The following is a 15,402-nucleotide window of genomic DNA, read 5'->3' as shown; positions in this document are numbered from 1 at the left end:
CTTTTAGTGTAGATTTCATAAGCGGAAAGAAGATAAAGATGATGAGATAGTCAAGAAGGTGCTTTTGCCAGTTTTACTCATTCAGCATTACTCAAGTCAAATGCAATATATATTAGCTCACTAAAAGAATTTTCAGAGGCAACGTGGAAGAACTCTACACTATAATTTACAAAAACATCTAGATCTAAAAACTTCTACAAAACTAAAGAAATTCCATGTGTTCTATTTCTCAAGATACTACATTATAGAGATGATTAAACGGTATGCTGGAGTTATTGTTTATTGGACAAGTATGGAAGGACTGAAATATGACACACACTACCTGATTTAGTCGGTCTGTTGAAGCCAAAACATTTGTTCAATTAGGTTTTGGGACAATCCAAAAACGAGAGAAAGATTTTTCCCTGCCACAGTCAAGGTTATAAATTTGGGGGCAATGAATGTAGAAATTTTTGTGTTACTGAGTTTATCTGCTCTCTTAGATCCTGCGTACCTAATCATGCTGCAAAGATTGGCTTCCCATGAAGAGGCCATTGGGGCTGCTGCCTCAATGCTTGCAAGACCAATCTTCTTGTAGAAGATCGCTTGGATGCACATGTTGGAGATTGTCGGAAGTATGCTGCAAATATGTGCTTTAGAGATATCTGAGAGATGTGTTGTCATTGATGTCAACATATTTCTCTGCCTGTGATAGTGATGCAATTAGTTCAGTGAGTTAGTTTGATCAGCGTAGTCAGCATTTTAATCATTAGAGTTTGCGGATTAAAGGGTTTGTAGATGATTCAGTGCCATTTCAGAGATCCGCATGAAGATTTGAGTGAGTTATGGATATCTGTGTTGTGGTTGGTTTTTCAGTTGTTCAATGGTGATAGAGTGTCAGTATTTTGATCTGCATTACTCCACATTGTAATATCTTGATCTGTGGATTTGGAGGAATGTTTGGGACGTTAGTGTGTATCTTCAATTCAAGTGGTTCGTGGTTTGGAGCTCCGCAAGTTATTTTTCCAGGTTGACAGTCATTGCAGTTAGTGTTTTTGAAGTTCGGTATGATGATGATGTGATTCTTGTAATTTGAGTTGATGCGGATGTTGCAGTGGTAATTCATGAGGCTTGTGGATGTTTCTGGATCGTGTGCCTTTTGTGTTGGTGCTCCGCATTGATTGTTGTGCACTTGATTGATGATTTTCTCCGGTGTGTTAGTGTTCTTCATGTTTTGGCCGACCAGATGCTTGTAGTGTGTTGCGAATGTTCGATGCATGATTCTTGGAGGTGTTTCGTGTTCAAGGCGTGTGATATGGGTCCGTGCTATGTCTTGGCCGACATTGCTTGGTCCACCGCATGTGATATTGTAGCATGTGATTAAAATCTTGGTGTTGAGTGTGTTCATGTTGTGTTGTTGATTCCATGCTTTCATGGTTAATTATCAGATCTGAGATTAAGTTTAATTTGTGTAAGTTTTTGAGACAACCAATTCACCCCCACCCCTCCCCCCTCAGTTGTCTGCCTGAAATCAGAGCTATTTCATCAGCACATGGATTATCTTGAAATTTCTAGAGTACTTAATTGTTGCTATTTGCTATGTTCCACAACGTTTTGGGAAGGGAATGGCAGGTTGACAGGGGATGTGTTTTGGGGATGCCTATTTTGGGGCCATTTTTTGGGGATAGAGAGCGAAGTATTTTAAAAAAATGTATACTTAAATTTCTACATTTCTACAAGTTCAACTATACATGACATCAAATTTTAAGTTTATTAAAGACCCAATAGCTGATTTAGTGGGCAGGTTCATTTACAGGATTTATATAGAATGTTTCTCAATTGAAAATATTATTATTTATCTATGTTGCCCCGAGTTTCTGGGACGGCAAAGGGGATGACTATATAAAATATAGAGAAAATTTTAAATGTTTGTATGAAAAATAGATAAAGCATGTATATACATTATATTCATATGAAAACATGGATAAAGTAGGTATATGTACATTATAGAACCTTAACATACCACATTTGTGTTCAGAATTCATTGTCAATACTCAATATGCATTCAGAATTTAGAATTCATTGTCAATACTCAATATGCATTCATAATTGAAAATTCATTGTCAATATGCCAGCACTTGTTTGCATGTAGTTCATTGTTTCTTTCTGGTTAGAGGATATTTTGATAGTCTTCCATTACTATTATGAACTAGAACTGCTTCTTTATGCACTACAAAGTTTTGGGTGTTTGTGAAATTCATTACCAAGCTATTGTTTATATTTCTGAGTGCTTTTGGCTATGATTCAGACCTGTTTACCTTTCATATCAATGAAAAGTCCTATATTGCAGACCTGCAACCATTTTTTTATGCACTACCAAGTTCTAAATGTTTGTGAAATTTATTACCAGACTGCTGCTCATTGTTTCTAAGTGCTTTTGGAAGCGATTCAGACACGTTTACCCATCATATTAGTGAAAATCCAGTTTTACAGACCTATAATAAAATTAAAAAATGTTTTTTTTGAGTATTTGAGTCTTTTTTATTTTTTTAAATGTGCTGGGAAAAGGGGGACAGCTGACCATCCCCGGGACAGTTAGGGGGCATCACAGAAATCCCCAACCATATTGGCGACGGGGGGACGTCCCCTTTGAAAATCACTGTTGTCCCCAAGTTTCTGGGACGTTTCCCACAGATTTTGCAATGTTGGTCATGGCAGGGAGACGTCCCCTAGCCGTCCCCGAGTCCCCAAAACGTCCCTGGTATGGGGACGGGGGATTTTAGCCCAGGGATGCATCCCCAGGTAATGTAGTTATTTATATATATTAACTAAAATTTATAAATACACTGAAGATTATAAATTAATAAATTAAATAGATTAATTAATTTAGTAATATATTAATATAATATACATCAATTTCATAAAGATTAAATAAACTGTAATGTTATAAAATTTTAAAAATATGTTTCTCTCAACACTTTAACCTATTGTAAATATAGAGTTTTTTAATTTATAAATATGATATGAATGCAGGAAAAGAAAGATGTGGTCTCAGTGAACTAAATATGTGTTAAAAGAGTAAACAAAATTAAACAATTAATCAAAGAACAAATGAGTGGGTGAATGATGGGGTCTGCACTGCAATAAAATGATGAGTGGGCTTACGTAAACGGCAGTGCAAATATTAATGACCACACCATAGTTCCCTGACGAACAGAGAAATGGCAGTGCTTTCTTATAATTTCAGCCCCACAAGAAATTGGCAAGTTTTTCGTTTTTTAAAGAAGGAAAAATGCTTTTTTTTCATCAGGGATGCCTCAACATCCCTAAGATGGTTAAGGGACATCTCAAGCATCCCTCGCTGTCCTGGGAAGGCCAAACATTCCACAGAAGTATAGGCCACCCCAGGGACATTCTGGGGTTTAAGAAAAATTTGGGGATGGCTAGGGGATGTCCCCTGCCATCCCACAATCTCAGAAACATCATTGGGGACGAGAATGCCAGCTTGAGAACCAGAGACACATCCACATGCAACATAGGCTATTCAATTAGTGTTAATTATGATGTTCTTTTGAAGTACACTATTTTGTGTTTGATATTTGAGGGTTCCATATTTTGCTCTTGTCATTATTTAGAAATGTGTTGCATGTTGGCAAAAGGAAAAGCTCCAGATTATTTCATCTATTGGAGCATGCAGAAGCAGATTCATTAGAAAAAATTATGACATGCAAATCCCTGTTGTTTGCATGGCACATACTGAAATGTTATGGCCTGCCATACCAAAGATAAATTTTCCTCTAGTTTTTTTGAGGAGATACCAACGTTATTAATCCAAGAAGATGTTGAAGCTTGAAAAAATGCCAAAATCAAAACATACAACAATCATGTTCCTGTTGCCATGCATAGCAGTACAAGCAAGCAAGCATATTTGTAAAAATAAGTTTTCAAAATGAAGAGGCCAAGACTCAAGACGGTTCAAGGCCAAATTAATAGCATCAGCATAGAGGGAAATGTTGGTAATGTAGCAAAAGACATCAAAACAGGAAATGTCACCAAAGAGACTGACATATGAAATTTATGACACACAAAAAAGCAAAACAAATCATAAACTACAAGGTACAAATCAATGGGTAAATGTTGTTTTCAGTAGCATTGACTATCCCATTTAAGAATGATTGCTTGGTAGAGTCAGGTGCAGCTTATCAATGTCCCATAGTGCTTGCACTTTTCTCAATATGCATTCTTGTGATCATGATGTTTTAATGGCATTAATGATGCTTTATTGGTTCTGAATTGGTGCTGTGTGTTCAAAATGGAGTTTTCTAAGACATTATCTTCCCAATTTGTAAACTAATGTGCCTTCAGTTTCCCAAATCAGTAAGCATAAAAATAAGGTTTGGTTCTTTTCTGATAAATGCACTATTAGGGAATAAAACAATTATTAGATTATTGACATCAGATTTTGTTCTAGAGGATTGTATAATTCCATTGCTATGGTCCATCCACTATACACTTACTGCACAAAAAGCATAATATGGCATGAGCAGCTTGGACACTTAAGTTCCAAAATGCTAGCAACGACTTAGTCAGACTTGTCATCTATTGTGGCTGTTGAAGATGTTTGTGAAAGTTCTGTCTATCGAAAACATCATAAAGATAACCTTGATTCATGTAGAGCTTGGAGATCTCATCATCTACTCAGTTATTTTAGAGTGATTTCATAGCTCCTTTTAGATACCTTCTGTTTCAGAAGCTACACTACTTTTGACAGTTTGAATAGAAAATTGTAGGTTTCTTTTTTCAGGAGCAAAGACAAGCTCCTCTTTTCATTGAGTTGAAGGCATCTATTGAGATGCCAAAAGTTATTGTGCAATTAAAAAATTAGAACAGATAACATAAGTAAACATGTTTGTAGAAGCCTCAATATGTTTTTTAAACAGAATGGCATGCATAGGTTAGTTTTCACTTTTCAATTTTCATCCCTCATACTTAAGTTTCAACATAATACCATTGCCAGAATGTAATAAATGATCATTGATGGAAATGGTTAGGTGCATGATTCATGACAAAAGTTTAGCACTTGGATTAAAGCTATTGATTGTTCTACATATCCTTTGGATTCCTACCAAGGTAATTAAGAATGCGACACCATAAAAAGCATTGAGTAGCAGAGAACCCACAGTAAAGCCTTTAAGAATATTGGCTAACACTGGATACGCTTTGTTGGTCTCAAATTTTGATTTCCCTTCTATCCTTCCTGTAAGAAATTAAGTAACTCTGTTTGCATATGAAGAGATCAGGGATATAGAACTCAAGAATAACATATAACAAGGTTTCAAAACCTTCTACACTTTGAACTTATCCAAAGTTCGGGTGGGTATACCTCCTGTGAACATTTTCACACTTTAAGATTGAGATCCACAGTAAACCAGTGCTAAAAACCCATGGATTTCATCACCCCAATGAAACTGAAAACATTAAAAGAAAAACTTGTGTTCATTTTCAGTATTGATCTTCAAGAAAGATAGAAAGAATCCCGCAATTGGATACCAGTGCCTTATTCGGGCTACAGAGTCACCCAAATCAAATTAGAATTCCAAAACTGAATAATGTCAAACATTTCACCACCTCGGCCTTAGTTAACCCCATACATGCCTAACATATACATGAGTTTTATCCTCTTAAAACTAAAACCGTTCATCAAATTCAAGATGAGCAAACAATTGATTTACTGATAGAGATATTTCATGTATATTTGATTCCTCTCCCTTGAAGAGAAAAGCTAGAAACATATCCATATGACTGCCTTACAATCCATGTTCAATCAAATAACCCTAGACTATTCAAATGAAACCAGCAAATTAATGAGTGCACACCAGAAGACACCACAGATTTAGGCCTGAAAAGTGTTGATCTGTATCTTTATATTCATTTTGAAAAATAATCCTACATGACTCAAAGTATTCTTTGTGATAGCTAGAAAAACCCAAATATATTTCTGCAGAGTTTCTTTACAAAAATTCTTGTGATCACTTCAAAATGAGAAGAAAGAGACTAAGAAGAAGAGGGAAAAGATTAGCTCTGCAACCAAAATTGCCAAGTGTCCCTTTTCCGAACTGAATTTCATTTTCTTTCTCCTTCCCGTGGAAACTGCTCTCAAAATATCCCAAATTTAAAATTAACTGCATGATTCGATTCCTTATCTCGAGAGCTTTCCGGTGATATATAATACTTGATATTTCGGGCAAAAATGAGCCTCTAAGCGAATTAAATTCTCAATATGTGCACATCATTTAAATTTTTTCAATTTTTTACATAGTCTGCAATATATATTTAATTTTGATTTTTCCCTGATTTTTGGCCTAACGCCCTGCCATGTGTCATCCTGCGATTCGATGACGGGGTCCACTGGGCGCCACATGGGATGACACCTTACCTTTCGCCACTTGGACGTCTCGTCACTGCCACTGGACCGCCTGCTTGTCGCCACGTCATTGCCACCTCAACGCCATTGGACGGGACCTGCACGCCATGTCAGCTTTTGCCATTTCGCGATGGCTAATGGACGTGCATCTTCGGCTCACGAAATCACGCGCACCGTTGGATCTCCTTGAATCTACATGCTCTTTAACTCTTCGCCATTTCGCGAAGCTTAACCGGCGAGCATCTCCGCTTCGCGAAATTGCGCGCACCGTCAATCTTCATGGAACATGCTCGATCTTTAGTCTTTTCGCTGCTTCGCGATGCTTAACTCTTGCACATCTTTACCCCGCGAAACAATGCGTGTCGTCGGATCTCCTGCAACTTGCTCACCATTTAAGTCGCCCTTTCTCTGCAAAACTCGCCTTGGGATCTGTGCTTGTGTGGGGTCCACCTGGTTGTCACTCGGCCTCCTTGGTTGCCTCGAGAAGCGCGCCCGCGCGCATGGGGTCCGCTTGGGCGCCCAACCAGCACCTTGTGTCAAAAGCCCAAAGCTTTGACACTATGAATGGGTGAAGCCTTTCATTTAAACACCATAATATTCCTTTGCCCAACGAATGTGGGATAAATACATTTTCCTGGGACTGTGCATTTTGAAGCTTTTTCTGAGACTTTTAATGGCTGCCTTTTAATTTGATTGAAAGTTTTGAATGCGTTTCTGCTTGCTGCGTGGGAGGAGATTGGGATTGTGCACCTGCCATTTACCTTTGCTTTAAAAGATTTTAATTCCCTTCTCATTCGTCACACCAAATGGGATTTGCTGGAGATTCTAGCATTTGTTTTAAGTTTTTAATGTTGCCCCTTTCCAGCCACAACAGAGAACTTTGGCATTTTCACATGCCACATGCATTTGTTTGAAGATTTTTTAAATCTTTTCAACCACCACGAACAGCAAGGAGAACATTTTGGCTTGATGCTTGCCAATTGCCTTTGATTGAAAGTTTTTGAATGCCTGCTGCTAACACCACGTTGCCTGGTGCTTGAAAGTTTTTGAAAAATTAAATAAACTTTACACCTGCCAATGGAAAAGTTTTTGGAGTTTAAAATTTTACACCCCTTTTCAACAGTTACGTGAATACTGGCTTGAGGATTTGGCAAGGATCAATTGGCATTATGGCTGCCAATTGCATTTTACTGCTAATTATTTCTTCATTTGCTGAAAGTTTATTTGGCTCAAAGAAGATTATTGGCATTACATCTCGTAATTGTATTTGCTGAAGTTTTCATTCAACTGCTCTCCATCTTTTACCTAGCACACAGGGGAGGACGTTTGGCATTCAAACCTACCAATAGCATTTTGAAGTTTTTAAATCATTTCCAGCCATCAATTGGCAGGAAGGATACTACTGGCAATACACCTGTACATTGCATTTTGTTTTAAAAATTTAAAACTTTACTCCCCAAACGCCATATTCTGGGCATTTCATTTTGTTTGAAAGCTTAATTATGCCCTTCTAAAAACTACAGCAAGGAGGAGATTGGCAATGCCCGCATTTGTTTGAAGATTTTTAGAATTGCCAAACACAACAGGGAGATACTGGTAAAAGTTGTGGAATTTGCTTACACCTTCTACTTTGCATTTGCTGAAGGGAGTTTCTATGCTCTTTCATTTTCGCACTTGATGACACGCATCAAGAAATTTAAATCTTCACTCAAACCAAGTTGCCAATCGAACTCGAGCTGACATTGATATACATTGCCATGAATTTAAAACCATTTTACCATAAAATTAATGCACGGGCATGAGCCAGGTCGGGCCCCAAAGTGGGTCTGACTAAAAAAAATTCGTTTTTATTCAACTGACCTTTGAAAACACTTCAAGAACCTTGAACATGCCTCTGGAAATGATCGGCACCATTTTCGGATCATTAAACTGAGTTTTGCAACTTTCAGACACTTGCGGCACATTTTCGCATTTAATCGCGAAAACGTAATTTTCAAACCGGTCAAAACACCTTTCTGGACCTCGCCATCTGACAGGCGTGTATTCTGATATACAAACATGAAATCTACCAAGCGGTTTCTCAAGACGAATCCCGAGTGAAGAGATATTAATGGTCAGAAATGACCAACTGGCTTTGTCGACACTGTGGCCCTGATGAAGTCAATGCGTAGGCAACTCATGATGCCTTTCTTAAAAATATCAAACGACCTCCGTAGACCCTCAAATCTGAGGCATAGGTACCTTGAAGTAAATATCAAATCTTAGAATACTCAGTTTGACCGGGAAACTAACTGGGTGTGAATGGTGCGCTCATGAAAATAGCAACTTTAACTGATATAGCAATGAAAGTACGGAACACTGAAACAGATGGCTCAAGAAACCCTTTTGAAAACCGATTAAACGGATTGGCAGGAGCTTGAAACTGGAAACATAACTTGTCATCTGTATCAACAATAGCCCAGAATAAACATTCCGACATGACATTCACCGAGGCAACTTTTACACTTATGCAAAACAGGGCTCCGACTAGCAGCTGAAACAGGGACTTGTCAAACCATACAAATTGCAAACAGATTGAGCTTTGAAAACTGAGCAAATGGATTCATAAAGACTTGAAAATTTGCATGCTCACTCACATTTATGCATAGAATTGAATCCATTTTGAATTTTACCATGGCGATCAACAGGCAAAAGGTATAAACACTCAAAGTAGGCTACTTGGTAAAATTTGCATTTGCACCTAAAATGCACTTTCAGCTCACCCCTTGAAATGGGTACTTGATAAACTGATCCAAACTGAAAACTGAAAGTTGCAACACACTTCATTAGCTAAATGAAAGGTGTAAGACACGCTTCCCAAGCCTTACCCCTTGAAAATCAACTGGCTCCATTTTACCCTCTCTCTAACTAGGCCACCTGAATGAGATTAGGTGCCTTTCTGAAAATGCAATATCAAAATTTCGAAATGGGGCTCAAAACTTGACTCAAATTTAATGAGTCCCAACACACTTACTGAAAGAGAAAGTGTGATGTGCTTGCTTGTTGGGTACACTGGACAGTCCAAATCCTGCATACTCTATAATCTAAAGAAGAAAATTTAAATGCTGCCAGAAATATCAGATTTCGTAAAGGCTCAAGTCTGTTCAACAGACAATCTTCCTACTCTTCTTCCCTTCCTACTTTTTCAGTTAAAACTAACTGTGACATGGGTGTTCCAAATTTTTATCATTTAAATCAACAGATTACATTTGCAGATGCAACTTCTCAAAAGACTCCCATTGAAATGTCCTGGAAACTACCATAGATGTTCAACCTGCTAGAGCAATAACTAAACCAAGTAGAATGACATTACAAGCAAGGAAAATTCTTGAGGAAGCTAACTTTAACCCGACTCTTCAATCTCTTAGTACTTGCAAGCAGAGTTCACAGGCTTGTTGTACACTACTGTTGGGTGATTGTGATAATGGTAGTCCTTATTCTCATGTTCACACCTATTATAATTTCAACAATGATATTTGATTCTTACTAATAGATGCAATTAACCAATGTATCTAAGAGAAGAAATGGATACCATGCAAAAATGATCTTCCAAGAGCTCAAGTGTTCCACTTCCCAATGCTTGTATACATTCTAGGAGAAACAATCACAACCAGATCATTTAGACACTCATGCTATTGCACTAAAAGAAACCATCCTTCAAATGATTGTTGGTACAAATTTAGCTCTCCTTGAGAGAACACCAATCTCTCTGCAGGAACATGTTCATCAACAGATGCATGTAGATATTGTCAGAGATAAACATAATTCGTAATTTTTAGCATGAACATTGCAGTTTCTTTTTTTTTAAGCAGATGATCCCTTTCCAAATGATGCAGTGGCCATTGATAATCAAGACGATTCAGTTAGTAAAGTTCCTTTACTTCAAGGACAAATTTCTCAGCTTGTTCAAATATTATGACTGCTCCACTTTGTAAAATGCATTGCTTTCATGTGCTCATTTCATATTTAGTGAAGTGTAAAGATTTTATGGATATTTGAAGCATTGATTTTATGTACTCATTTCTTATATAGTGGAGAATAAAGATTTCTAAACATATTTCCTTCAGGTGGTTCAAGCATGCATTTCCGGCATTATGTTTTTGCTGAATTTCAGAATACTACATCAGCCAAAGAGACGTGACACTTTCATATTGGTTATGGTTTAATTATGAGAAGCTGGCATGAACCATTATCGCTCCTCCATCCTTTTTCATGGTGATATGTCATGTATCTTATTGTATTGTATCCTTGATGAGTCAAGTGGATCATACTTTCAATGTACTTGTTTCTTCTCCCATTCAAATAGATATTAATAAAAGATGTTAAAGAATGTTATAGTAATGTGTGTTTGGAATCATGAACCAAACAACACATATCATGCATAACTTCAGTAAGTTTGGTAAGGTTGAAGAGTTGAAGTCAACTGGTGTGTTCAGATACTTGGATTTTCAATCAAATCGACTCAACAGAAAACGACTTGCCCTACTCTAGATGAGGCTGTATACATGAGCGCACTGTGAAAGTAACCATTTGGAGTTATCATCTACTCTCTTATATTGCATATGCTCTTTCACTAGATTTGTTTTAACGTCCCTCTGGACTTCATATTAATTACCTGCTATGATGTCATCTCCACAAGAACTAGTATTGCCCTAGATCCCAATCATGTAACAATTAATCAACAGAGGCTTGCACCTCATCAAAGATGACCTTTTAGAATGGAAGAAAACAAAAATGGTATTCTAGATCATATCAGTGATTAACTATACAAATCAGAACTAGGATGTAAATTTTTAACCTATTGATCAATCCTACTATTACTAATCTAGGTGTTCTGAGATTATTGATCAGCAGAGAACTAAGCAACCAGGCATGTCTTTATGCTTTGTTGGACTGATAAAAAATAAGAAAACAATATTCTAAATTCTAAATTTATACAGTTGAACAGGGAACAAATAAGAAAAAGTGGATTAAAAAGCTACAGCGAGAAAGCAAGGAATGGGATAAGTTGGTTCAGGCAAACAGTCTTTTGGCATACAATATTGTCAATTTTCTTGTTCAAACGAGTCAAAAAAGGCAATGTTTAGAACACTGATCAATCATTATGATCAAAAGAAGTGTGATTCACAGAATCTGTGATTGAAGATACAAAAACTCACACTGAGCATGCTGAAGAATTGTAAGCAATCTTGAAGCCCCAAAACAGAACAAACTGTCCATGCTTCACATGTCCACCTGCTGATTGTAATTAGATTTAATGCCCCACTGTGACAGTCCTATATATTGAATATTCATAAAAGCAAATATAAAGGAAACAACTTGCATAACTACCATAGAAACACTACCCATCTAGCTCAGCAGTATAACATTGAAAACAAATAATACAAGATACCATGCATATCTAGAATCACTTGTTTGAGTTACGTATTTTACAATATGAATAGCAATCAAAGATAACCTCAATATTACACAAAAGTATCTAGATTATAAGAGTACAATAATGGAATCTTCCAATTGGTCATCAACTGGAATAGCTTAAAGAGGAAGAAATTACACTCATCAAAAATGATAATAAAACTAGTAAAAACATTCATCTCAAAGGAAGAACAGGTAAGTGTCTCGGAAAATTTAAACCTACAATGAAGTCCAGAACTAAGAATGTTATTCATGATGTTAATCCTTTCACTGGATTGAAGCAAGAGACAGCTCATGATATGGTACACCTGGTATTGATGTCTACTGGCTTATTATGCATAATGCAATTTTCAGCCACATTTTATCTTAGGCTTTAGAGTTTTGTTCAAATCAAATTTCAGAGGTTGACAATCTTCAATTGCCGTCACTAGCTAGCAACAGAATTTGGCAATGGTCGTGAAAAGAAATACAAGTGAATTGAGAAGAAAATATTAAATTGAATAAGAAAAGGTGGCTGAAATAATTCAATCTAAACAGGAATATGAGCTATATGCATGAAAATTGAAACAAAACATCTGAATTAATGCAATGAAGCAGTAACTAGATTTCTGTAGATCAACGTATGAGTTTAGTAATTAAAGTCATATAGAATTCCTCTCACCTTTAAGCTTGTAATGTCCCCAACTTGAGATTACCTGAATTTTGCACTAAATTAGTAATTCCACAATATAGTTTATCTTTTTTTTCAAATTATGAGAGTGACTTCATCTCGTCGTTCAATAAATTTAGGATTAGACAAATAAATACATGGATTAGTAGCAAATATATTACATAGAATGATAAACATGTCTTTCTACCCATACTCAATCATAGTTTAGTTTGGTAGGAAAGCCTTGTGAGGGCGCCTGTAAACTGCTCAACCCAACTAAGCCCAAGAGTGCGCAGCGTCCTACTATGACAACTCACCTCTTGGCCCACAAGAGGCAGGAACGTCTCACTATGACAATTCCATCCCTTGGGGTGGCCTACCTAGCTTGGGAGAACCAGTAAACTGCAATTCCCTAACGTACTTCCTCCATTCATTCCTTTGATTGATTACGAGATAAGACATAAGCACATATATAAATAATCTAAGGAAATATAATCAAGTAACTAATTCATTATATCCATGATAATATATATATATATACATATAATCTTATAAATATTATTTTAAGTATATATATATATATATATCAAACTATTATAAATCTTGCTAACATCATTATCATATATAACTCTATTATCCTTATTTTGTACTATATGAATCTTTTATGTAATATGAATGACTGTCATACCTATTGCAGCCTATATTAATATTACTATTAAATTCTGAATAAGAATATTATCAGGCTGCATATATTAAGCATACATATTAAGCACACCCCCATGCATTTCCACCAGGAATAAGGATGTTACTGCCTGTAACTTAATAACAGTTCTGGTTTGATCTGATCAATGATGTTCAATCAATATTAAATCATGAATCTTTCTTATCAATAAAGATTGGTGACTGCTGTTCTAATGTTAATTGACCAAACTGCCTTTCTCCTTCCCCATTCGATGCCTCCTTAGATGCATGGCAATGAGTCTCTTATACCCTCCCTAATCGCTGAAAAATCGTGTCTCTAATCGATGGTTATACCCATTGGAAAAAGACGTGTCTGTTTACTAATCTCTATTAGTTATTTGTTGCGCTCAACAAACTATTATATTCCCTTAATCAAATTGCAGCATGTAAACGTATGACTTAGAATATAATTTAACAAATGTTAATACGATCATTGCCTTTTAATGATTTAATTGATGCAAAGGGTAGACAGATCTGACATGTGTCAGATATGTCAGATCTGGTCTGCCATTATTTGAATATGCTGAATGATTATTCATTTGTTTCCTTAATATTTATTTATGGTTTCTATGATAATCATTTCTTTTTTGGGATTTGTCAATTAATGATCTTGAAATATTAATAAGAATTTTTAAAGGTGTTATTTAATGAAATATATAATATAATAATCTGTTTATTATTAAGAGGTGCATTCAAATATAATAATATTTAATTCAAATGAACAATAAATTCATAATTTAATAATTGATGCATAATCATATTCAAATATAGATTACTATTATTTGACAATATGGGAACATCACAAAGCTTTTAACGTTACAAATTAAAAGCCTTAAGATGATAAATTTCTTGGAATCTTAGAATTTTTATCACATTGAATGATGTAGAGTGTATGAAGTCAGTTCTTTGATACTGGAATAAGATACCTCCCTCGCACTGCTATATTCAAATGATAGATAGGAACACAGACATAGGCATTTGTGTATAATAATATAGGCATATCTGTATCCAGAGATGCTTAGATATATCCACCTTCTTAATTTCTTGAAGTTTTGATAAGAGTAAGCATCAAAAACATAATCCCATTTTTCAAACCCTTTTGTTCCTTTCTGTAACAACAGAACTGATCTGAGACAGCCATATTACTCACATAAATTTGTCAGTGGCCATGTTACTGACAATCTTGAAAATGTGTTTAATTTTTTTTGTATATTGCAGAAGTCCAAAACAGAAAACATTCAATTTGCATTGTATGATGTAATGCAGTCTTCATGCCTAATGCAATGATATATTGGATTTTGAACTGTACCTGGTGTTAAAACACGAACAATGGCCCCAGAACTTTCTTGAATTGCTTTTATTGTTGCCCCCTGCCTTCCAATTAAACTACCAGCCTGTGTTGCAGCTACAAGCAATCGAGTTGAGATCATCCCATTGATAGCCTGTTGACCTCGACTAAATTCACCCATGGCATCTCCTTCAATAATTCGCTGGTGAACCTTGAGTATCCCATCCATGGCTGGAGAAATCGCTGCTTCAGGTTCTTCTTTTGCGGAAACCATAACCTATGACAGCAAATAGATGTAACATTACCAAAAACCAACAAAGCAAAGGATATCTTCAATCTTAAACTTGGTCAAAAATCAATTAACATACAAAATATTGAAGAAAAAAAATCACGTGATGTTGTAAAGATTCCTTTCACTTGACAAAGACAAGAAAAGACAATATATATAACAGTAAAGTATAAGAGATCATGCTAATAATGCATGGAATTAGAACTATGTGACAATTGTTTGAAGACACAAATATACCTAATTGAAAAGTTAACAAAAAAAAAAAATCTCATCCTTTCAGCCATTGTAACTAGCACTTGCACTGGGAGGAGGTGCAATGGTTACACCGATAAAAAACTATATATAAGCTAATATACTAGGGGGTACAATTTAATTTGTGCATAGAAGAAACATTATTTTAATTTACCATTATTAGTATATAAAATAAGATTCAAAATATGGTGCATTAGATTTTCATATTTTTTGTGTATAGAATACTATTTTTGTAGCTTCACTTTTATTTTGCAGATAATATTAATAATGATAAGAAACAGATGTCAGTAGATGCTTGTTTATTGACAATTTTGAATTACAGCTTC

At 35.8% G+C, this 15,402-nt stretch overlaps 1 protein-coding gene across 1 annotated transcript in view; it reads right to left on the bottom strand.

Annotated features, from left to right (window-relative positions):
- LOC131079975 (flowering locus K homology domain) overlaps positions 1 to 15,402 on the bottom strand; it is a 200,076-nt gene that overhangs the window by 98,419 nt on the left and 86,255 nt on the right. The window contains exon 3 of the mRNA XM_058018026.2: positions 14,557 to 14,812. Within this exon, the coding sequence (XP_057874009.2) occupies positions 14,557 to 14,812 (256 nt within the window). The remainder of the gene's footprint in view (positions 1 to 14,556; positions 14,813 to 15,402) is intronic.

Source organism: Cryptomeria japonica, chromosome 10, assembly GCF_030272615.1.
Source record: "Cryptomeria japonica chromosome 10, Sugi_1.0, whole genome shotgun sequence".
In the NCBI taxonomy this organism is placed as follows: domain Eukaryota; kingdom Viridiplantae; phylum Streptophyta; class Pinopsida; order Cupressales; family Cupressaceae; genus Cryptomeria; species Cryptomeria japonica.
This window is presented reverse-complemented; position numbering and strand designations above follow the sequence as displayed.